Raw genomic sequence first — 23985 nt, forward strand, 5'->3', positions numbered from 1 at the left:
GAATTTTTTGGGGGAGGGGTGGGGTGTATTCATTTTTTGGGGGGAGGGGTGGGTTTAACCTTGCAGGCGTTTGCCGTATAGAAAGCTCTCGCCAACAAATCCACTTATAGATCTCACAAGGGTGTTAGATAAATTGCGCTTCGCAAGGGAATTGTTGTTTCAAATATTTTAATAGAAAATAGGCAAAATGGCGATTTTCTATGGAATAATTTTTCGGAAGCGATAAAAATCGCTAAAAAGCGGGAGATTTGGTGCTCAACGCGGGAGAGCGGGAGAAGGGGTCCAAAATCTTGAGACTCCCGCCTAATGCGGAAGAGTTGACAGGTATGCGACATGAATGCAAAAAAGCGAAGGACTAAAGCAAAGATTGTTCTTATCTTGTGTCAAATATACTCATAAAATGCAAAAGGGATTCTGTATTGTTCTTGGACGTCAGTGAATGATTAATACAAGTTTCACGAACCTTGTTACATACTTAAATTTTCTGTGACCTAAGGCCTTTGGCTCGAAGTGGTAAAACCGCTTTCATATGACATCGCATAAATGCGTATGAAAGAGCTTCATTCAGAAACATAACAGGTCTTTGCAGGCAAAAAATCAACTATTATAGAACACACAATCTCATATTTGTGTTATTTTAATCAACGAGCTCGAAATCCGTTTCTATGTTGGTGAATATTGGCTTACATTACCTTATTTTCGTTCGCGCCGCTTGCCATCTTGCTGAACTCTGTAATTTCTAGAAAGTAGACCGCTGACCAACACGACACGTGCTTTTATCTGATGTCATCTTGCACCTGACATCTTGCATCGGACATCTAATATCTTGCATCTGACATCTTGCATCTAACATCTTGCATCTAACATCTTGCTTCTGACATCTTGCTTGCATCTGACGTCTTGCATCTGACATGGCCCCTATGGGCTTCCGTACTTTACCTTTTATTATCAATGTCAAATATTGTAGTAAACGTTCAATAAATACAAATTTAGATATCGGAAAAGGGATGAGCAAAGGGGAGCAAGGGTGAGCAAGGAATATAGCCTTGACTGAAAAACGGAGAACGGGGGTGAACAAGGAATAAAACCTTGACTGAACAACGGAGCAAAGGGGGGCAAGGAATATGAACTTAACCGAACAACGGAGAACGGGGGTGAACAAGGAGTATAACCTTGACTGAACAACGGAGCAAAGGGGGGCTAGGAATATGAACTTCACCGAACAACGGAGAACGGGGTTGAACAAAGGGAGGCAAGGGTGAGCTTTGTTATTCTAAGTTCCCTGAAAATTCTACCCATAATTCCTCGGTAGAAGTGGTTCGCCATATTGTTGTTGTCAAGCCAGCTCGTGGGGTGTGCAACGAACTCCGGCAGGTCCTAAATAATGAATGTCTCCGCATCTTGCCTCCTTGTGAGCATTATCTAATTATTCTGATCACAAGGGAGAAGACGAAGACAAGGTATGCTCGCATGATGTGAGAAAAAAACAGAAAATTTATTGTGCCTACGAGCATGAGAGGTCGGTGTTGTGTTGTGTTTCGGTTCTGTTTTAGTTTTTGTTTACATCTTTGTGTATACATATTCAAATCCTCTTTTAAGAAAATAGTTTACCAGTACTCATATCCTCATGGGAGGAATGTTTTGTTAATCCTTTTAAATATTTATACATTTCATACCAAACACTTTTTTTTTCTACTTACCACAACCCGTCCACAACCCCCCCCCCCCCCCTATAGTATTAGGTTGTTTGTTGTTGTTGTTGTTTGAACAAGCTTTATTACTTTTAAACTCCTAAAAAATAATGCTTGAACGTCTAAGAGAAAAAAAATATATAATTGCAAAATGTTTCAGGGAACAATGACAGCTTCAGGTGTCAAAGAAGTAGTGCACATCATGAATGACTTTGCCTCAAATACTGGTCTGTCAAGTGCATCAGTAGCTTGTCGTCGGTACCTGTGGACAGATGCCTTTGCCGTTTGTAATTACCTAGGGCTCTGGAAAGTGACGAAAGATGAAAAATACAGGCAGCTTGCTCTCAGTCTAGTAGACCAAGTTCACAATGTCCTTGGAAGACATAGGTCTGATGACAAAAGAAAAGTAGGTTTCTTATAAATCCCCTAATTCCCCAAGAGGAATATTTTGAATGTAGATCTGTCACAGAAGATGGGTTATTAGAATTTAGAAATTACATTATCAACAGGGCATTTTGATTCCATTGTAACAGTTCTTCATGAGCACTCTTAGCCTCAATGGCTGCAATCGTGACAACAGTCTCTAGCTAGTACTCTCTTATCTTTTATAAAGTCATTGAAGAGTGGTTCATGTATAGAATCTAAGCTTATTGTTAGCAATGTAATTTCTGGCACCTTGGTTGATCACATTGTCAACTTTTCTGCCCTCCATCTCCTTTGCAAATGGTCACGGGTTGAATATAAGATTTTTTTTCTTATGATTGGTGTTAGGTTAAACTAATTGTTTAACAGAAACCACAGGTCCGTGGGTTTTATCATATTCCACTGGAACCCTACATCTGTTAATTACTTATATCACATCAGGGATGGATCAGCGGCCTTAGTGAGGAACAAGGCAAGCTGCATCCTACATCTGGTGGGTTAAGAATCGGCAAGAAAATGATGGAGCGCCAAGTCAATGAGCCTTATGATGATGATCTGGAGTGGGATCGAGACGGGCAATATTATCACTATCTCACTAAGTGGATGCATGCCATGAATACTGTTACCTTGGCAACCAGTGATAACAAGTATAATAAATGGGCTGCAGAGCTAGCACAGGGTACCCATGAGAAGTTTACTTATGATTCTGGAGGAGGGAGAAAGAGGATGTATTGGAAGATGAGCATTGACCTTAGTTACCCTCTGGTTCAGAGTATGGGCCATCATGACCCACTTGATGGGTAGGTAGTTGGGTGTCGTGTAAGGGCCAGAAAGGTGTGAGAAATTGGGAGATTGTGTAAAGAAAATATCTAAAACAAAGAGCTAATTCTCCGTCATCAAAATCCATGCTTATATCTGATTTGCTGTCTTCCTCGCTCTCTTTCTTTTCTCTTTTCTCTTTTCTCTTTTCTCTTTTCTCATGCTGCGCTTTCCTTGCAAGAAGAGAATGAAAAGCATTTTTGCTTCTTTTACATTATCTATAGCACCAACCATTATCAGGTTGCAACCTGGAGTTAGTCACATCTTTGAGAAATCGAGTGCCTTCACTTTTTCTAAATTAATGTTTTGAGCCAATTCCTACCCCTCCAGTTTTTGTCCAGCTTGCAGATAATCTCTTGCTCACGTTTCTTTGACATTGTCATTGCTGTTCTTTCCTTTGCTCCTTCTTTCTTTGGTTTTAGGGAGGGAGGGCACCAAAAATATGGGGGAAGCGTAAGGGGGGGTGCATGCAAAATTTTGTTCCTCCTGAATGGGGGGTTAACTAATTTTATCCCTTATTTTTATCAGAATCATCATACCCCCCCTACTCGGAATAATAAATGAACTTTCCCAGGACAGAAAGAAAAACCTGAGTTTCCAGGATGATGTTTACTAAGTTCCCATAATTTACCATGTGCTAAACCTTATCACAGCTACATCACATACCTGCAAATCCAGAGAACACTCAGGAAACAAGGCACAGAAGGACCAGACCTTTCACAGCAAATATCAGACATGTCCAGTATATGCAAGGGCAAAGACTGGGTGACAACCGACCCCCTAGGCCTTGGGGGTCTGCTGTGTGACTGCTATCGTGTGATGGTCATGTTGGATGATAATGACATTGAAGGTGGTGAAGAGTTGTTAGAAAAGCTGCTTGGCGCTTGCAACACAGGGATGAAGTCTTACACAGAGGGCAGGTACTGACTTATATATTCCTAACCTGGGGCTAGGTTTTGGGCGGAGGCGGACACAGAATGTACTCAAAGTGCAAAGCTTTGCCATAATATATATGCTAGCATTGTCATTAATCTATATTTTAACTGCCAAAAATATCTTACATTTTGAGGCATTTCATGGAGCATGTTGCAAAAGAAAATGCCCCCCTCTTCATAACCAGTCTTTCAAATATATTGTTTTGTTGTTCTCAAGAAACTCTATCTAAGGGAAGCTATGGACATGTCACTTCCAGGGGAATCTGTGTATTCCAATTATATGTTCTTAGAAGGGCATGATGAACAATATCCATATCAGGGCTGTAGCAGTCCTCGGAGGATCGGGGAACACGATACAGAAACTTTTTTTTTGATGTCTTGTGTTTTTTATCAGGTACGGCAACCAGCTGCAGAGACCAGCACAATATCGCCTCGCCTTCCGTGAGCTCGGGCTGGCAATAGGTTTACAAGCCATTGACCAGATGCAAAATCTCCTTAACGAAAACACAGGGCTTATAACCTGCAACCCTCGCACCAAGACGCTCCTGGACAGCCTGAGGCAATACGAGCCTCTTGTAGAGACCATCAACAGTTTCTGGAGTAACCAAAACAACCAGCGTGCTAGTTCCTGGACTGGTCACCTGGATATCAATATGGTCATGTGGGCAACTAGTTTGATGCCCGATGGCTTCTTCGGCCAGACGTCTTAGGTCAAGGTCAAACGGGTGAGCCATTGGGGGGGGGGGGGGCTCTATGAGACCTCAAGTCCGTATGCTTCCCCTTATCACGTTACTTGTTTCTCATGATTAAAGCGACAAAATAGTTAAATGAATAGATAAATAGATATTTTTTATATGATCGTAAAAAATTTTGGATTTGCCATTTTTCTTCATTTATTTTGAGGTAATTTCAGTACATAAGCTAGGGGAAGTTTGGGACTCTGTCTTGACCCTAGTATGACGGATTCCCAGTCCTTAGATAACTTCATAGAATTGCAAGGACAGACCCCAAACTAACAAGCACTGAGTAGCACCAGCCTCTCTACCAGACATTATTAAGGCCTGGCTAAACTAGGCGACATGTCGAGCGCGACCTGTGGCGTGCGACATGTCTCCTAAATGTTTCCTAGTTTAGCCAGCTATACGAGAAACATTTCTTTGTCGCTGCAACGAGATTTGTTGCGCCCTGCAATGTCTCTCTGAGTGGCTAAACTAGGAGACAGTGTCTAAACTAGGAGACATGCAGTCGCGCTCGGCATGTCGCCTAGTTTAGCCAGGCCTTCAGGTTCTGCCTGACAAACTCGTGATTTTTCTTTGGAATGGAAACGGATGCACATTGTGCATGTAAAAGAAAAGTATGTAATGCATAATGGGAAAAGAGTAGAACCTGATCGCAAAGAGAAACTTAGAAATTGGTTCTTATGATATTTTAAATTAACAGATTCTATAAATAGAATTTAGTATTTATGAACTTGTTTTGTGGTATGGCTTACTTTACATGTTTTTCAACTCACTCAAATGAAATTTCAAAAATTGAAAACAATATAAGGAACTATTACAGGATTATACACGGTCGAGGTCTTAGATGTATGCACGGGTGTACTGGCTGCATAAAATAGAGTAACCCGAGATGATAGACCTATCTTTTAGGGCATAAAAGAGTAAATTTCTTTTAGGGCATAAAAGAGTAAATTTAGTTTCCCTTAGGGGCAGTGAAAGATTCTTTTGATTTTTCTAATGGTGGTCTGCTAACACACGCAAACATGTATTAAACCACAAGTCAAATTAAGAGCTAGTGCGGTATGTCGTGGGGTTAAAAATTGCTTCAACCACGTCTGGGGTACGAATTGCTGTTGACCACACCTAAATTGCTATTCCTGAGGTTCAGAATTGGTTTTGCCGACGATTACCCTCCCCTCCCCCGGGTGCATAAGGGGCTATGCCGCAGACATTATCTTGCGTGAGCTGTGCACCTCAAATCAACATCGATCACCTTTCTGTCAAGTTTTATCGGGCGTGTTTCATATTGTATGGTATCCCGTAGATAATCGCCGACGAAAAACTGTTTAATCTGCACTCTTTTCCCTAGCTTATTTATTTGAAATTCCAAAGTTCACATTAAAAAAAACATGGTCTGAATGTCTTCAAAGTCACATTCTTGCTCTCTTATCTCAAGCCTATAATACTCCTACTAACCTATAATATTCGTAGGGTAAATAATGAATTCATCGCTGTACATTTATTAAATTTACAACCATTATTTCATTTACAGTTGGTACACTAGCGGTTCATTGTGAGTTCATTGCCAAATTATGAACATAAGAGAAATTTCAGTAATAAACAAAATTGAGTATTTTACCCTCTCAGAACTCGAAGTCCGGCATCCTTATGGGCTTTCTGAACAAAATGAGAGAGCTCTTTTATGTTATGACTTCGGTAGTTTTATTGCGTCTCACAAGTGGACCTTTCGCTTTCTTGAGGGGTGCGAGCGCACCTCCCCCCTCTAGGTACAGGCTTTGCCCCTGCAGTCTTGCCTAAGGGATCACTTATCTTGACTTTTACCAGTGAGTTTAAACTGCCCAACTTAGTGTTCTATTTATTTAGTTTACCGCGAAGATGGTTATAGACAAAAATATACATTAGAACATTATTTAATAAGAACCTATACCCCTTGGATTGTTATCGATTTTTTTTACCAGAAAAGCTTATAGATTATTTATATAGTTTTTAGCTACTTGCCAGACAATCCGTGAGCCGAAATCTTATTCTATTCACTGAAATATCAACAAGCCCGCTGCTAAAACCCATAAAATCAATTCCCATTATACTGTCAACATAAATTATTTTCATTTTGCGTTTTTTTAATAAACAAATTAACAAACGCACCAAAATTATAAACATAACCGTTCCCTAGATACAAAACCTCAATTTCGATTCCTTTTCGCCATGTACACGCTAAAAATCCCTTTCATGAAATTTGATATAATCTTTAATCCGCAAGTTTGGGCAATTATATTCTCCATTTATCTACACTAGACTAAGTGATATCCCGTATGTGGACTAACGGTTAATTAAATGCTTTTTTTTTTTTCTGCTGTGCTATATCCCCTCGCTTTGGACCCGAAGCCCGAGGGAAAGGAAAGAAACTTGTCAGAGACGCAATAATCACTATGAACAGTATGCCTCCCGGGCTCCCCGCCGACCCGTTTTCATTCAGTTTAGCGCTATTGTACAAGTATTGCACATATTCGTTGATAAAAACGCAATAAATACAGACTCCGGTCGTCATTTAGGTACTTCTTGCAGGGTAGGCAGTCTATAGTCTCGCGACATGCTTATATTATTATCCGCTTCTCCGATAATCCTCTTGTTTATCCTTTTGTGTATTTTCTTCTTCCAAGATGCTTGTATGTTAGCCTCGTTGCATTCTCCACTCAGGTCATGAGTTGCCGCATGCTGCGGCCCATGAAAGTGTTTGTTTTTGTTGCGTTTATGACGTCTCTTTCCCTTGCGCTCCGCGCTTGCCGTTCTGTGCACAAGCTGTACTTGCCCCGCTGGGATTGTCGGCAAGCTGGGTGTCCAACTAGTGGATTTAGGAGAGCTTTGTAGAATCTGCTTCATGGATATTGGCAAAGAGTTTTTTATGTCGGGTAAAATACTCGATTCTTTGGCTAATTCTGCGAAACTCTTCTCGCTTAGTCCGGTGCGACCACCGTCTAGATCCTGTGACTTCTCTCTCATGTTGCTAGCATTTTTGTCAAAATTACGCCTCGGTTTTTCCCTCTCATCACCGCTGAAAGCTTGTTTAGCCATAAGCCTTCGAATCCAAGATCATCTCAAAAGTCCCGACTCTTTCTTTAGCAACTAGACGATCCTTCGCGGCGTAGTCGGTTTCTACGTTTCTCTGTGTACAGTTGAAGCAGCACTAACACCTTCATCTGTCATATGCGTCTTTTGTTGTTATAAAGCACCAGCTTATCTGCTAAACCAAACACCACACAACACACGTCATCAACCAATATCTGGACTTGGTGAACTCTTGTAGACAGTTTCCAGTTTCTAACAGACTAGATGATAATTTATCGAGCGGAATCAAATCTAAATCCACGCGTCTTTAGTTGGCGTGATAACAAAAAGGTCAACGAAATATGAGTCGCCGGCGGCGGTATTCGCATAGCGCAGATATCACGCAGTAAACTCTTTAGTAGTATAAATAGTCCATTCTGTCAAACCATGACGAAGAGCATGACCTTTTCTTCGTTGTTTCTTGAGACCCATATTCATTGCGATTTTTTAAAGTAAAATTGTTGCGCGCGCACAAATCAAAGAGTTTTTTCTTGTTTTTTTTTTTCGAATGCTGAGTTTTATTGACAATGTAAATGCCAGCTATGTTGACAGTTTAAAAGGTACTTAGATTTTTAATTTCCCTTTTAGGACATATTTGCTGAGAATCAAAATCAAGTATTTTGCAATTTGTGTAGTACATATGATATTTATTATAAATATTTGTAGATATGTGTATATTTTAAAGGCACCAAAAAGGCATTTAAATAGAAGAGAAAAATTTTCTGAATTTTTGGGTCTGTTCTTATTTGCAAACTGTATTCAACTGTCTCCCTTCATTTGTGTCAATAAATCAAAAAGCAAACGGTAAAAAACTGAGTGCTCGATTGAGCAGGTTTTGTTGTCTGTTTATAATTGTCTAAAGGTTCCCGTGCCTCTTAACTATCAAAATCCAAGCTTTCCATTTAGTAATTTCCGTCTAAAGTAGATCAGTATCTGCCACGCGCAATTAACAACCTCGTAATTCAACATTTCCCGGGCCCATAGATCCTAGCTTGCCGGCTTGCGGCTTGAATTTGATTGGCGGAGAAGTTGAAACACAAGCAGTTAGTTTAATCTGATGCTTTTTCAGTCATGAAGTGTGTAAAGTGGGATTTTTTCTTTTGCTCTACAGTCACTCTTCCTGCAGCTCATGGTAACCCTGTGGTCAACATTTCACTGAACTGACTGACCTCTCACCAAAAACAGAGATATTCTCATCATCTGTTTCCGCGCCAGCCATCGTCATAAACGGGGTTATCAATCTTTCCCGTTTTTCTAAAAATTTGGTCTTTGCCATCCCATCATACACCTTGCCCTTCCCATCACCCAATGCTGAATTCCCAGAATGCATTAGTTCGGTTTCAACAGTGCGCACTGATCGCCGGGAATTTGATGAGTTCCCAGTTACCTTGGTCGCCTTCATTACCCCTTTCCCGGTCTCCTTGAGTCGAGAAGGGGACTGAGCTTTTGCATTCCCAGAAGTCCTTAGTCGCGTTTTAGACTAATTCCCAGGATGCACCGGTCTCGGCGGTAGCTCTGTTCTTGGGATATCTGAGTGAGTTTTCTCTCCACTATTTTTTGTTGAGACTTGTTTGGCACATTTTAGCTGCTAGTGTCTTGGTCCGGTCACAGTAATCGGCGCGCTCGTCCATATTGACCTCCAATTGTCCTTCTTTAGAAGCTTGTGGTTTTTGAATGGGTAGAAAACCCATGGAGTTTGCTTCGATTCCTTCATCACAACTACCCCTCCTGTATCGAGGGCTGACGTACGAATCCCTTACTATGTTTTCTCTCTTATTTTTGAGTAGTTTTTTGAACGCCATGTAGCCTGTGGTGACCGATGCCATCGTGTCCGATACGATTGGCCCTTTTGGTGTCTGTACGCAGCGGCTTGCCGATGAAATACTACGACTCTTTTCTCCCTCTTTTGTCTTCACCTCCGTCTCGTTAGAAAACTTCTGTTTCATAATTGTCGTACTATTTTGCGGCTGCAGTATTGTTGAGGAATCCCTAGTTTCATAAGCTTGAGGACTTTGAAAAAGAGTCGTGCCTGACTTTGAGCCAATCAAAGAGATTGTCGTATCCTCGAAGCTGTCTGTCTGATTTTTCATGACTTTTGGACCATCATGCATTGACAGGTTTGAAGAAAGTTTCCGTAGAGGCAAAGAAACTGGCGAGGAGCTTTCCCTGCCTTTATCTTGAGCACCGATTGCCTCTTTGTTCTCGTGAGGTAGCCGTTGTTTATTAAAAGTCAGAAGCTTGTTGTTCGTTCGTTGAGCTTCGCTTGTATTTCCTGGGATGTAACTCGGTACAAACACTCGCCTTATTTCCCTTAGTTCGTTACAAACCCGGATTCGCTCAAAGTTATTTAGCTGTACAATCCTTCGTTTGTCTTTGTCTATTCGGTAATTAATCTCATCCAGACGAACCTGTGTTGATTTCTGCACTCTCATGGCGTCCTTGCACATGAACTGTTTGCGTTTGACGACGTGCATACTCGCCCAACACGAGAAATCTTCACCTCTCTAAGATATTATTCTGCTAAAAAATCTACTAATGATGACGTCCCCAATCACGTTTTGTGTTTAGGCTGTTTATAGAGACCCTTTTCGCTACATAGTTTTCAAGCCCGTTTCCAACCCGTATCTCAGAAAAAGTTTCCAAAAAAAGAGCTTTTTCTTTTCCAGGGATTGCCTGCCGAAAAGTATGTTGGTTTGATAACTTTTTGATAAACACATTAGCGGCTACCTTGTTTGTACATCTAATAAGCGTGAAGTGGCTATTCAAACGAACAAATGATGGCATATAACTCTCTAATTCTTGTGTACAATTGGCCTAAAAGCTTTTTTGTCACACGTACATTAGCATCTTCTGAGCATGCGCAGAAGACCTTATAACTACTTTTCAACAAAGCATTTGTCTTTTGTTGAAATCAGTTATCCATTACACATTTATGAACGCGTTTAAAAAAAGCACGATAAAATAAAAACCAGACACTCCATCTCAGAAACCTGAAAGGATATTTCTTTCGTGAATGAAAAAGACCGAAAAACTCCTGAATTTCCGTGAATACAAATTTGTGTAATCTTATAATTTTGTGTAAAAGCAGTCATACGCATAAATACTTTTTAACTTTTCAGATAATAGCGATCTTGAAGGCACTCGCCTCGGGCTCACATGACTTTCAATGTTTTATTTTGTTTGTTGGTGTGTAACCTTTATTAGAATTTATGAGTAGGGTGCTGTCATCTTAAGTCCAATGTTGTTATTAGAAAGGATAATGTCTAAGGAATACCGCCAGAATCTTGAACTCCCTGTTAAGAATAGCAGTTTGTTTGAGTGGCAAATTCGAGCCAAAATAAATATAGGAATAGCTGCACTTGGCACACCAGAAAACGACGGCATGCGGCATGCGGCATATTCGAGTAAATGTGGCATATTCGATAGTGTGACGGTGTAAATTGTTGCTTACTGTCCTTGTGTGGCGCTTATTGGCGGATTAGATACGTGCATCCGGTAGTATGTACACATTTCTTTACGCCTGCATTGAGGGAAGCCAAGCCCTGATTTAAAGTGAGGCGGACATTGACCAATCATTGCTAGAGACGTGATAAACAATGATTGAAGGCCTTGACTACTTACGCTCCATGATTGCCTCGCCTCATATGAGGGCCTGGTTTCACTTGCGGATTGCGCAGGGTACTGTGGTAAGGACCTGGTAACATGGATGTTGTTATCCTGTGAGTTTCCTTTAAGGCCTCTCTCGGATAATTGTTTTCAAATATCTGTTAAAATTGAAACCCGTTAAGTTGCCCTTCAAAGCGTGCGATCGATCCGATTTGTTGCGAATATAATCACCAATGCTTCTAGTTTGCAAATTTATAAATAAATATGAGATACTATTACTCGGCGACGCGCGATTCATGAGCAAATGAAATCGCAATTTAGGGGGTTTGGTACAAAATCTATAAAACTGCAGTTGCAAACCAACTCCATTTTGCGTATATGTGGTCAGTCAAACTTGATCCCTTTATGACAAGCGGACCGCCGAATCGATTCCTTGGAAATATCGAAGAGTAAGTAAGAAATTGGCACACATTTTTTCGATATTTCCAGAATCGATTCGGTGGTCCGATCGCAGGCTACTAAACGGGTTTCAATTTGATCGAATTTTTTAAAACAATTACCCGCGAGAGGCCTCAAGGTGTCTCAACATTCGGCGGTACTGCTCATACTATTACAAGGTCTCTTACAAACAAAATTCAAGCACAAACACAAACACAAACAAAAGTCGAGCTGCACTGTCGATCCAACCAATCGTTGTCCCTGGCTCTTACTCGAACGCAATTTCCATTCCAATTTGGCTCAGATGTTGCCCAGTTTAAGAAGTCCACAGGGGTCCCATCGATCCAGGCTAAGCCTTTGGCATCAGTATAATTACGGAGGCCTATCCATGCGGTACCAATTTCATTCTCCATCATGCTGGATATAAGCCTGTTCTCGTTTAAGCTATGTATTGACGCTAGCTGCATCATATGGGATTCGCATGTCATCTTCGCATTCTCCCAAGTTGCCTTGTCAGCCGAAATAGCGAAACAGGAGCCATTGAAAGGGTTTACGTCTGAAAGACAGAAACCGATTAATGGTGCCAATATGTTTATCAGCTGCATACAGGCGCGAACCCATGATTGGCCGAGGAGGGGGGGGGGGGTGCGCAGTCATAGGTATCATTTGAAAAAAGCATAGTATTTGAAGATTCCTTAATAAGAAATGACCCACTTTTTGGCCGTCAAGGGGGGTGCGCGCGCACCCTGCGCATCCCCTGTGTACGCGCCTGTTTTATACTTCTCCATAAGTCTTTGTAATTATGATGCGCATCTAGAGGGGGCAGGAAAGGGATGTTAGGTATGACGTTTAGTATGTCAAGGAAACTTGGTAGGGGGAGGGTAGGGGAAGTATGACAGGAAATCCACACGAAGTGGGAGGGGGGGGGGGGTAGTATATCAGAGAAACTCACACTGAGGGAGGGGAGGGAATCCTGGATCTAGTTGCTGTAAACTTATAGAAAATTATTTTTAAAGTATAATTCTGAAACAACAAACGCGTGTTGTTATTTCACCTTTCATTGCAGATGTCCTTGCGCTGCAACAACAAGACTGCGACGCCTACGACATACATTAAGACAATATAAGGAATATCATACGGCTTGTCTGTTGTTTTTCTAGACATGTCATTGTAAGGGATTGGTTAGCTCACAGAATCCTTAGCATTTCTTCTAAAGGGGTCGTGCCTGGTGGGTCTTTTTCGATCAATGATAAGGCGCGTTCGAGTATTTCCTACTAAAGGTGTGTATCCTTTTTGCTAGAGATGTGGCAAAAGTTCTGAAGATGTCTAAGTTTTTCAACAGAAAATATTTTCTCTATAGCCTGCGTAGCGGCCAGGCCCCAGCCCCCCCTTCCTACCTCTTGAGCCGCTACGCAGGCTACCCGCTAAAAATCTAAAATCTTTGCCTCAATAATGGACTTCAAATAAAACGATAGACACCTAGGACGCCATAGACAGATTAAAGCAAAGCGCAGCAAAAGTGTTTACCGACTGTAGAGAGCAATGAAATTCTGCTGCCACTACGCATTTCTTCTTGATAAAATTTATGATTGTAAGGAAATCATAACCTTGATAATAAAGCTTGCCCAACAACCAAAACAACGACCCAAACGTCTTGTGTAAGTAATAGAAAAAATAAAATAGAAAGAATAAAAATTATAAAAGATATCGAATATAATTGCCGGAAGGTAAAGCCTGCTGACCAAACAAAAGCTACAAAACGCAATTTCTCCTGTTCCAAAAAGAACAAAAATGCACCAAAACAGTTTTTGTCCCATAAGAAAATATATAGTAAACATAATTTTAAAAAGGCGTCATTTAAGAGAAGAAGTCAAACCGAAAAGGCTATGAAAAGATTGTACTCGTGATGACTTAAAAATCATAAACTCCTAAAGAGAGAGAAATTTTTTTTTTGTCGCTTTCCTCTTTCCAGCTTATTTACTCCGTTTTCAGGGGTTACTTACTGGGATATCTTTGAGTTGCTGCGCAACGAATCCATCGCGGAAATATAGACTGTTTCCTGGGGAGTTTATTCCGCAGTTAAAGAGGAGACAGATTCCGTTTTGTTCAGCGCTGTATTCGTACTCGTAAGCGACGCAATTCGAGTTCGCCTCGCACTCGCTAATACAAGAAAACCATCCATTCGCGAATGTTGTAATCATAGGCGGCCCTCCAAAGCCCCTATCCTTGTAGGTGTAACCCGAAAACAACATCGACGTATGTGCTAAAAGGAGAACGATAAAAAGTATCAACTTTTTCATAATGTCAGATATAACAGTATCGGCTGCTTTAGGTCGAATTCATCCGTGAATAGTGTTCTCCTGGCACGGTCTGAGTGCTTTTAACAGCGTTCAATTACTCGACGCGATGTTCTAATCTGTTCTAAGAAACAGCTCGCCCTTATTTAAACACACTCACAAAACACGAGAGAAAAAAACAAATAGTAGAAGACAGTTGGAAAGAAATCAAGTGATTAGTCAAGTTTGAGGGCATTGAAAATAGAAATTGTTAGCTTAGGACTAATAAATAAATCTACCTTCTTATGAAAATAGCTTCATTATTTCTCTTGAAAACTTTGCTAATGCCGGCGTTAGGCATAGCATCTGTCCCAATAGCGTTTTTTGACCATAATTTAAAATACTTCATTTGCACATGAAATACAAAAAGCAAATAGCAGTAGTGTGTTTCTTTGCCCGCATTTCAATCAATGGCTGTCTTTTTTCTAAATGGTCTAAAAGAGCCTCGGGCGAGCACTCGGGAGACCTGTGATATTCTAAAACGTTAGGGAGTTGGCTTCATTTCCAAGATGGCTGCCAGCAAGTTTGCGTGGAAATTCTCGACTTACAAAGCTCTAGAGCGATAAAAAAGCGAAAAAACGATTGAAGCGGGCTCCCAAATATGGTATGTAGTGCCTATAAGGAAACGACCGAGCGAGCTAGAAAAGCGACAGTTTTTAAAACAAGATTGACTGATATGGTTTAAACGCGGGGATGCACGGGATTTTCAACTGTTCAATACATTTGTTGTCGGTTGCTTATGACCGCTTGAAACCCGTTGGCTTAAAAATACGTATAGAAACATCCGCTCAGAAAAGTGTGTGAGTGTGTGTGTGTGTGTGTGGGGGGGGGGGGGGGGGGTCTGGGTCTGGGGCTCGCCCTCCCCTCTCGCCGCCCCTGTATTTGTTCGAATAATCAGTACCCAGAAGCACCTTTCGGTCAGAACAACTACCATTTCGCATTTTCCATTCGCCGTTTGCATTGACAAAGTTTTTTTTGAGGGGGGGGGGGGGGGGGGGGGGGGAAGGGGGTTACCGGGAGAAAAAGTACACGGGGACTCACACAAGTCTACCCCCTCTGCCCGCCTGCCTTTACTTCTGTTTATTGGCATCAAGTAACCATGAACGCGGAATCCCTCAACTGCTCAAACGTTAAAAATACCGCTTATTCTGAATAAATACACATCACAAAGCAATAGGACTTTACTGTGACCTTTATTCTAGGAAATAAGACAATTATAGGACAATTAAAGGAGGCGATCAATCGTGAAAATATTCAAGCTTGTTACTGGGATGAGACAATGGGGGGTTTGTACGCATGTGGTATATGGCTAATAAAAGCAATAAATTACACCACAGGGAGCCCAAATCGTCATTTTGACAAATACCTGGCGCGAACCCCTTCTAATATCATTTGGAAGCATAAACGCTCTTTGTGTGCCAAATTTCATGCTTGTATCACTCTTGTCACGATCAAATCGTTTAGCCACCTGACTACTGGGTTATTTGAATAAATTGAAAACGGTTGTGTGGCATATAGCCGCTGCGTATGGCATATAGCCACTACATATTTTAAAATACTCGACCGTGAAGACCGAATCAATATTGTAAACACGTGAGCGAGAACGCAAAAGAACAGACGTGCGACACGGATAATTGAGCTGATAGAAACAAACAGGAAGAAAGCTCTGCTACACAGATGTTGTAGAAGCAGTCCCCCCCCCAATTACCACTCCCTCGCTTTCCTCACCGCTCCCCCCCTTGCTGTTTCTGCATTCTACCTAACCGGCAAAACTAACATTCTAATCTTCGCGAAAAAAAAAAGGATTAGAAGAAAATTGGAATATCCATACCCAGCAGATCTCTTGTACAGCAATCTAATTTGCATTGCGGTTATTCTCTTCTTTCGCAGTGCATGCTATATACCACATGAATTTTGTGTGATTGTCTGTTCTTGCACTTTTAAAGAAGTCTCCATTGAAATGGACAGGACTTTAGTGCAGCTTGCTTACTAGCATCAAGTGGAAGTCCCGAATAGTTATTGTCGAATTCTTGCACAGCACTATCAAGTGGTAGTACAAGTAAAGTCATTTATAATGTACTCCGTTGATATTTTTTGCTGGTAAGAAAGTACAGATCCTTTCGGCACATTACCAAACTTGCATGGAACAAATGGAACATCGCCTAGTTGATTTTCAGGTGGAACAATGATTGCAAATAGGGGCTGTTGGTCAAGACCATTGAAAGTTCCCTTTGTCAAAAACCCATACATAGTTGCGGGTGAGTAGAGTGTACTTTTTATGAACTTGCCATAAGCTGCACCCATTTGAGGTTTCTTAACCAATACATCTAGTATCTGCAAAGGTTCAATCTTCTTACCACGTGGGACACTCCATCTTTGCTTCATCATTGTGCATGGGAGTTCATCTGGGATTGATTTGTGCACAAGCTGGGATATGTAATATAACAAACCTATGACATGGTGGCAAAATCCACCAATACCAGCAACACAGGAGCATCGTCCAGCAATTGAATTATCCCCAGTCAGTTTAATTGTAACTTCCAAGTTATGAGGTGGCTCACTTTTTCTTTTTGAGCGGTAGCACTTGCTTGTAATAATTGAACTATCCCCAATATAAGTAACTGGAAATGAGAGAAAAAAACAACTATAAATTTAGAGCAATGTCCTTGTGAAACCACAATTACAGTTGCATATACATACAAATTATGGACATAAGAAGAGTCTAAGTATAGGAAGGTGTATAGGAAAATTATGTATAGGAATGTATCCAATCTAATTGAAAATTGAAGGCAAAGAAATGTCTCTCTTTATGCATATTATAAGGGCTTCTATTATAATTCAATTCCAATTTCTTGTATTAAAATAAGAAGAATATTAATTTACCTTTAAGATCATGTAGAGAGTCCGGTTCGGCCATAAACTTCATCGCCTTGGATGTGTTGCTACAGCCGGACCTCTCTTTTGAGTATGTTATCACATCTTCAAATGAAAGACTTGGGAGACGAGAAATGTCTTGTGTCTCTTGGTCATCTGTTATTTGTGTAAAAATGAATAAAATATTATCGAAAGAGCAGTATTTCAACTTAGATTACCTTCGGAAAGAGTAAGAGAGATAAAGTGAGAGACGCTTCGAGTGCTTTATGTAACGTGAGTATACTATCTCTTTATGCACAAAACTTGTTCTCTTATCGGGTTTTGAAGATCTTGAAACTTTGTATAAATCTTTTAAGATTATATGAAGAATACATTGCAGTTATTTCTGATGTTTACACGCAATAAAACTAGCTTTATAGGTGTTTTTTGACCCTGTCCCCACGTATCCGTTTTCGTTTGAAAACGCAACCTTTTTGTTTCGTTTCCAAAAAACAACCGCGTCCACACGAAGCGTTTTCATTTTGATACGACCCGTCCCCACGAAAACGCAAAAACGATACGAAAACGATAACAGGCTCTACAGCGCATGCGTACTCGCGCGCCAAGTGGACTGGACCTGAGTTATCACGCCATCGTTATCGAAAGGTTCCGTTTTCGTCCGTCCCCACCACGGCTCCGAAAGGGTGCCGTTTTCAAATTGTTCCACTCTGGAGATCGTTTTCAAATTGTTCCGTTTTCGGTAATCGTTTTCGCGTTTCCGTGTGGACGATACCCGTATCCGTATCAAAAAGGTTGCGTTTTCAAACGAAAACGGATACGTGGGGACGGGGTCTTTATCTACACATACCTTGACCACAGGTAGCCCAGGCAATGGTTGCTTTTTTCGTAGCTAGGAATTCGGCTGTTCTGAGAAGGGGACGAGTAAAGCGTTTTTTTTGTGTGTGAAATGTTGTCAATAAAATTGCCTTAGAACTTAAAACATGCCTTGTGGTTGTCAAATTCACGTGTAATACACGATTTGGGGGGGTTTCTTAACGGAATTTATGACTTCTCTCCCCCTACTAAGGAAAGAAACAAGGTTGGAGGCGCCATTTTCGGTAGCACTCAAATACCGTCGAAATTTGAGAGGAAAAAACAACAAACAAAATATTTTTATCTCACAGACCTATTCCAGGGTACACTTACATTCGATATGTGGCAAAACATCCGAGCTAAACTATTTTCCCTGGCCGCTAGCCGTATTTTAAACAAGAAAGTAGCCCCAAGCATCCTTGAACGACGCCGTTGTACGATTAGTTACGCTTGACCGCGCTGGGAAGGAGCACAGGTAGCCAAGGCAATGGTTGCTTGTTCGTAGCTCGGAACTCGGCTGATCTGAGAAGGGACGAGTAAAGCGTTTTTTGTAGAATTTTGTCAATAAAATTAAGGCATGTTCTAAGTTTTAAGGCAATTTTATTGACAACATTCTACAAAAATAACGCTTTACTCGTCCCCTCTCAGATCAGCCGAGTCCCGAGCTACGAACAAACAACCATTACTGCCTGGGCTACCTGTGCTCCTTCCCAGCGCGGTCAAGCGTAACTAATCGTACAATTAGTTAATCGTAACTAATCTTGACTGGCCGCCATTTTGTCCGTGGCGGTAAGCGTCTTAAAGTCTTAAAGTTTATAACCTTTTATAGCTTTCGCTAACGCAAAGGCGTCGGCCGTAAAAAAAGGTCCAAAACGGCTGTTAAAACCCGCACTTTAGCCTAAATGAACTCCAAAACTATAGTTTACAAAGGTTATAACCAAGAACGGCAGATAACAGAGGGAATTAATCTTTTATAAAGCTCTAAGAACTGTTTGAAACCACACGTGCGTGTCTCCTCTTGACCTTTTGATTACTGGAATGCTTGCAGTCCAGCATGGCGTTGCTATGGGGTTTCTAAGCACGTGACCTCTAGCTGAAAAAGGTCTATTTAGCGAACCTGTTCGATTTGTTGCTGCTTGGCCCCACGGTCAGTTGAAAGCTTAAAAAATCATCACGATTTAACCTCTGACCGACTTGAGACTTGAACTACCAAGACGCTATAGGAACTGTAAATGTTGCATGCTGTTTTGACTGGGAATCAAAGAGAAGAAATTAGAGGCGCTGAAACGTGTTAGTCAAACAAAAGTGAAAGTTCTTTACGACAGACTTTTCTCTCCCTCTTGTGGAAATCTAACTGTTCTAATCATTTAAGTACAAGTTGTCCTTCAAATGCACCCTTAAATCGAGTCGAGAATTATGGCGGAAGAACAGCATGTACAACTAGATAATTCTCTTCTATCAGAAGAGGATAGGTCACTAGACATAAGCGACGGAGTTGCCGTTAACCTTATTCGCACCCCACATAGAGTGGATTTCTCATGTCGAGCGTGGATAGTTTGTTGCTCTTCTGCTGTTTGTGTGGCATTAGCCACTGGGGTCACCTTCAGTTACGGGGTTCTATTGCCGGTTTTTATGGACTACTTTAAAGAGAACAGCGAAAAGACAGGTAGGTGTCAGGCTATTGACTGAAAATAAATCATAATATTAAGCTGTATTCGATGATTTTATATCACGATAATAAGTACTAACTTATTTTTATACTTATAGAATAACTTAATTAAGCTATTGTTTTTTTTTATAGTTTAAGTAATACATTTGTATATTTTCAAAGGAAAGGGGGGTCTAGAGTCTGGGTGAAAGGAAATCTCTTCGTAGGAGATGTAAGAAAGTGGAATACTATTCTGAATATTTGTCTTCCATTTTCAGCATGGGTCGGCTCCTTAGCTATATGCTCCACCTTCCTGTTTGGCTCTGTAGCCGGAATGATTGTGCAGAAGTTTGGTTGCCGATTGACCTGTGTTATTGGTGGCCTGTCCTGCGCTATTGGGCTAGGTGTGAGCTCACTTGTAGACAAAATGGACTATTTGTTTGGCTCTTATAGCCTACTGTTTGGCTTTGGCTGTAGCTGTCTCTTCAACTCTTCCTTTGTTGTGGTAACAAGATACTTTGACAGATATTTGTCGCTGGCTACTGGGTTAGTCACTGCTGGGCAAAGTAAGTACAAGTGTATCATACCTGTAAACTTAGCCTACGTGTAGCCGCTGTAAACTCTCCCGTCAGATTTTGGAACTCTTCTTCCGCTCTTCCCTATGGAGCAGCAAATCTCCCGCACATCATTTTGAAAAAATTTTCTATAGAAAATCAACATTTTGCCTATTTTCTATAAAACAATAATCCCTTTGCTTTGAGATATTCTGGGGTTGTACAGTACTATTGTACTTAGTCTTGTAATACTGACATGTACAGCTTGAACAGATCACATGACTTTTTGGTGGCAAATGTGTGCATGCTTTTAGCAGCAAAATAACTATCAAATAGCACTAACATGTAAACCAGAAAGTTTCTTTGCCAGGAAGAGCTTATATTAATTTAAAGGTTTAAATTGTTCGTTGTTCTCTTCTGTGATTGGGCCAGTCAGTTCTGTGTTGAATTGGCCGCCACTCAAAAAGTCACATGATTAGTTAGTGAGTATCCTATTCAGGCAAAAACCAGAAGTGTTTATAAAACTATAATATTGAATGACAGATTGACTGATTGACTATAATGTAGATGCATACTAAAAAAGTGTCTTGTATACATAGTAGCTTGAAAGGGTTTCCATTGCTATTTTCCTGTCCTTTTGGAGTTGCCTATAAGAGGCTGACCTTTTAAACAAGGATTGACAGTAGATTGGATTACCATAGGGGCTGGAATTAAACCCATGTAAACCCCTTTGAATATTCCCAATAGTGCAAATTAAAATTGTGCATTCAGAGCAAATTGTGCTTCCCATGTAAGTTATACCCAATATTGATACAAACTGCTAACACAGTTCACTATCATGAGTGTTGTAATTCTAGCATGACTGAAGCAAGGATCAGGCCTAATGACCCCTTTTACATTGTCTAAGGTGTTTTATAAGACCAATGCTTCTATTTTTGTTTTAGGTGCTGGTATTTTTATGTTTGGTCCGGCACTCCAAGCCCTTATAGATGCCTATGGCTGGCGTGTCACCCTTCGTGTTATTGCAGGTATAATGTCTCTGACTTGCATATTAGCTTTGTCATACAGCGACAACCAGTCAGCAAGCCCTAGAGAGGATAGCAACACCAGTCACTACATTCCAAGCTTAGATGTTCCACTACACAAGAATGTTGTGTTCGTGTGGATTACCGCAGGAAGTGCTGTTTGCATGTTTGGAGAGTACATACCACAAATACATATTGTAAGTGAAGTACATACCACAAATACACATTGTAAGTGAAGTACATACCACAAATACACAGTTTAATTAATTGAACAGACGGACGGACAGACAGACTGACTAATAGTCATGTGTTTATTCCCATATTTACAGTATATTAAATAATATTTCTATTCCCAGATAAGCTACTGCCTGTCTCTGAATATACCAGCTAACACTGCCTCCAAGGTTTACTTGCTGTTCGGTCTAGGGTCTTCACTTTCCCGTGTTGGTACTGGGCTCATCTGCAGCATCAAACAGGTCAACCCCAGGTGGCTATTCCAAGCAACTGAATACCTCCTTGGTGTTAGCGTTATCCTTAGTTCACTGGCAGAGAAGTTTCCTCACATTGCTGCATTCTTTTTTTTCTATGGATTCTTTGAGGGGATCTATATCACTACACTGAACATTCACTTGTTAAACTGCACAGTATCCAAACAGAAGCCACTTGCATTTGGGGTGTCAATCACTATTAATGCGCTATTCACAGCTTCAGGCCCTCCGATTGCAGGTAAGCACTCAGAAGCTAATTACTTATTCACTATTATGTTCTTATTTTAAATACCTTACAGTGAATGGAAAGACCCGATGAAGGTGTGATGCTAATTTTGCAAAACAGCCCCCTAAAACAAAGCTTTTTCATAATTAAACGATTTCAGTATATACAACATTATCATACTTTAAATGTTGTATGCATTCATGTGGCAATACAGAGGCAATTTAGAGGCCAGAATAATTGTAACAAGAGAGCCTCTTCAACAAAAGTTACACTACACTTCCAATCATTATATCAAAGAAATGGCAGAAACTTAGACATGGAGTGCTATGATGAAGTGCCATGGATCATGTGACATAGCAACAAATGATGTTTCCAGAGCAGGGCCGTAGCAGGGGGTGGGGCACTGGGGCCCACATATTTTCAAAAATTATATGGAAATGACCAGTATTGGCATGGCTGTGCCCCCCATTGTTTTCTTAATGTTTCTGTATTGTGCCCCCCCCCCCCCCAATCTTTCAAGGCCAGATACAGTTTTGCAGTCTTTATTTCCTTGTTATGAGGTGATAATTCTTCATGTTTTACCTATTGAGGTTTATATTCTTACAGGTCTGATCATCGATAAATTGGGTAGCTTCGCACCTGCGTTTTATATGTCTGGGGCTGCCATTATCTTGGGAGCCACCATCCCATTCATGATACCTCTGCTCCAAAAGAGACGACCACACCCAGCTGTCACATTGAACGCCCGTACAGCAGACAAGGACTCTACAGTTGACACCCATTTATAAGAATGGGGGGATGCCTTTTGATAAATCAGGATGTTTAGGTTCTTAATTGGTTCTCATGTTTTTCATGTACACCCAACAATAAGAGCCACTAGTCAGAATGTTTGCTGACTTCATAGTTAATAGAAGGAAACTCCCCCATTAACTATGCTGACTTTAACAATGCTGAAATGCTGAGCACAACATAAAACCATGTTGTATTTAACTACAGAATGCGAAGCACAAAACATTAAAAATATATTTTCTTTCCTGTTATCAACCATAAATCATGTCTCGTATGTTATATTTACAGGTTTCACATCAGTAGTATCCAGAGCTTTTGCTGTCAACATTTTAGTGATCTCTCAAATAAGAACCATGTTTTTTCAGCCAGGATGATTAGATACTTATAAAAAGAGTGCTTAAAAAGTTCAGCCCCTAGGTCCTTATACGCAGGTTGCTACTGTATACGCGGAATCTGAAAAAGTGAAACTTTCCCGGGGGGAAAGGGGGATCCTATGATAAAAATCTCCACCCCCAAAAGAACAAAGATGGATTTTTTATGCCTTTGCAGTGTCTCCACGGGACGTTTATTTTCAGATTTGGCTACATACCAGAGTGATCTAGCTTATGCTGTATAGTTTTGTCTATAAATAGCATAGTCTATTGAGAACCGAAAGTGGACCTTCGGCCGTTGTGGGGGTGCACCCCCTTCACCCCCCCCCCCCCCCCCCCCCAAGCTACCGGCCTGAACCGTATGAACGTTTTCAGTAAAAAAATAAGAACTGCCCATCAGCCTTAACGAACTCAAGCATATCGCCATTTTTTTTTTTTGCATCTACATTGTTCTTATTTGTGCCGAGTCATGCTGATTCAGATATACTGCACTTACACGGGAGGGGCACTTCTCAGATAATGTGTTTCTGGTTTTTACATGAACGCGCGTTATTTACACTTAATAGTGTTATATGTATAAATCGATTGCTTGATAAATCCTCTCTAGCGCATGGGATATAACGGAGAACAAAAAGAAGAAGAAACGATAGAGCCATGAAAAGTTCTAATAATAGTCACAGAAAAGAAAAAGGTAGAGTCATTTGCGCGAAGATCGGACCTCCTCAGATCAAATAAAACGTATAAAAACGGGAGAAAAAAATAGACCATACTTCCAGACATACGCTGAAACACCTTATGGCAGCTTAAAGCTTTACGGCTAGGCTGAGGATTTCTGCCCCAGCACCGCTATCTAGCGAACTGTACAATACAAAGGAACCTGAGGTACTCGCGCATTAATGGGGACGCAATAACCAGGATCTCCCAGGCCTGTTTAGTCGGTTACGCCACGCACAAGCTCGCTGAGAAGTACACTGAAAAATATCGGGGTCTTTTTCACGCTTGCGTCTATTGGGAATTAGCGTGTTGCTTAGTAGTGTTAGCCTGCGTGCAGCCGGAAATAGTTCC

General features: G+C 40.9%; 5 protein-coding genes across 7 annotated transcripts; 2 read left to right on the forward strand and 3 right to left on the reverse strand.

Annotated features, from left to right (window-relative positions):
* Window positions 1-1240: 1240 nt before the first annotated feature.
* Window positions 1241-13395, forward strand: LOC5520700. Of its 3 annotated transcripts, none has more exons than XM_032365951.2 (6): window positions 1241-1519; window positions 1852-2097; window positions 2556-2914; window positions 3587-3853; window positions 4263-4593; window positions 12824-13395. In XM_032365951.2, exons 2-5 carry the CDS (start codon window positions 1858-1860, stop codon window positions 4576-4578), a joined length of 1182 nt encoding a protein of 393 aa, XP_032221842.1. In that variant the 5' UTR covers window positions 1241-1519; window positions 1852-1857; the 3' UTR covers window positions 4579-4593; window positions 12824-13395. The 3 variants fall into 3 exon arrangements, with proteins under 3 accessions (XP_032221842.1, XP_032221841.1, XP_032221840.2); XM_032365950.2 differs by having other exon boundaries at window positions 1241-1460; XM_032365949.2 differs by lacking the exon at window positions 12824-13395 and adding an exon at window positions 8825-8957 and having other exon boundaries at window positions 1241-1460.
* LOC116604047 lies at window positions 5944-10720 on the reverse strand. The gene has a single exon (XM_032365846.2). The coding sequence runs from the start codon at window positions 10185-10187 to the stop codon at window positions 9264-9266; it is 924 nt and encodes a 307-aa protein (XP_032221737.2). The 5' UTR covers window positions 10188-10720; the 3' UTR covers window positions 5944-9263.
* LOC5520697 (C-type lectin mannose-binding isoform) lies at window positions 10868-14572 on the reverse strand. The gene is made up of 3 exons (XM_032365954.2): window positions 13761-14572; window positions 12812-12857; window positions 10868-12313 (listed from the first exon to the last, which is right to left on the reverse strand). The coding sequence occupies exons 1-3, from the start codon at window positions 14055-14057 to the stop codon at window positions 11955-11957; spliced, it is 702 nt and encodes a 233-aa protein (XP_032221845.2). The 5' UTR covers window positions 14058-14572; the 3' UTR covers window positions 10868-11954.
* Window positions 14573-15634: 1062 nt separating this feature from the next.
* LOC116604080 lies at window positions 15635-17205 on the reverse strand. Its single transcript, XM_032365956.2, has 2 exons — window positions 16977-17205; window positions 15635-16714 (listed from the first exon to the last, which is right to left on the reverse strand). Exons 1-2 carry the CDS (start codon window positions 17017-17019, stop codon window positions 16137-16139), a joined length of 621 nt encoding a protein of 206 aa, XP_032221847.2. The 5' UTR covers window positions 17020-17205; the 3' UTR covers window positions 15635-16136.
* Window positions 17206-18671: 1466 nt separating this feature from the next.
* Window positions 18672-22811, forward strand: LOC5520699 (monocarboxylate transporter 10). Its single transcript, XM_001640463.3, has 5 exons — window positions 18672-19485; window positions 19746-20033; window positions 20966-21243; window positions 21403-21772; window positions 22367-22811. The coding sequence occupies exons 1-5, from the start codon at window positions 19236-19238 to the stop codon at window positions 22546-22548; spliced, it is 1368 nt and encodes a 455-aa protein (XP_001640513.3). The 5' UTR covers window positions 18672-19235; the 3' UTR covers window positions 22549-22811.
* Window positions 22812-23985: the final 1174 nt, after the last annotated feature.

The sequence above is a fragment of the Nematostella vectensis genome, chromosome 7 (genome assembly GCF_932526225.1).
Source record: "Nematostella vectensis chromosome 7, jaNemVect1.1, whole genome shotgun sequence".
Classification (NCBI taxonomy): domain Eukaryota; kingdom Metazoa; phylum Cnidaria; class Anthozoa; order Actiniaria; family Edwardsiidae; genus Nematostella; species Nematostella vectensis.

Bases quoted from the DNA above. Each gene is read 5' to 3' on its own strand.
- LOC5520700 (XM_032365951.2), top strand. From the start codon at position 1,858: ATGACAGCTTCAGGTGTCAAAGAAGTAGTGCACATCATGAATGACTTT. The intron at 2,098-2,555 runs GTAGGTTTCTTA...ATATCACATCAG, and splicing joins GGTCTGATGACAAAAGAAAA to GGATGGATCAGCGGCCTTAG. The intron at 3,854-4,262 runs GTACTGACTTAT...GTTTTTTATCAG, and splicing joins AAGTCTTACACAGAGGGCAG to GTACGGCAACCAGCTGCAGA.
- LOC116604047 (XM_032365846.2), bottom strand. From the start codon at position 10,187: ATGCACGTCGTCAAACGCAAACAGTTCATGTGCAAGGACGCCATGAGA.
- LOC5520697 (XM_032365954.2), bottom strand. From the start codon at position 14,057: ATGAAAAAGTTGATACTTTTTATCGTTCTCCTTTTAGCACATACGTCG. The intron at 12,858-13,760 runs GTAAGTAACCCC...TGTATGTCGTAG, and splicing joins AGCAACTCAAAGATATCCCA to GCGTCGCAGTCTTGTTGTTG. The intron at 12,314-12,811 runs GTGAAATAACAA...TCTGTCTTTCAG, and splicing joins AAGGACATCTGCAATGAAAG to ACGTAAACCCTTTCAATGGC.
- LOC116604080 (XM_032365956.2), bottom strand. From the start codon at position 17,019: ATGAAGTTTATGGCCGAACCGGACTCTCTACATGATCTTAAAG. The intron at 16,715-16,976 runs GTAAATTAATAT...TCTCATTTCCAG, and splicing joins CTCTCTACATGATCTTAAAG to TTACTTATATTGGGGATAGT.
- LOC5520699 (XM_001640463.3), top strand. From the start codon at position 19,236: ATGGCGGAAGAACAGCATGTACAACTAGATAATTCTCTTCTATCAGAA. The intron at 20,034-20,965 runs GTAAGTACAAGT...TTTTTGTTTTAG, and splicing joins GTTAGTCACTGCTGGGCAAA to GTGCTGGTATTTTTATGTTT. The intron at 21,773-22,366 runs GTAAGCACTCAG...ATATTCTTACAG, and splicing joins TTCAGGCCCTCCGATTGCAG to GTCTGATCATCGATAAATTG.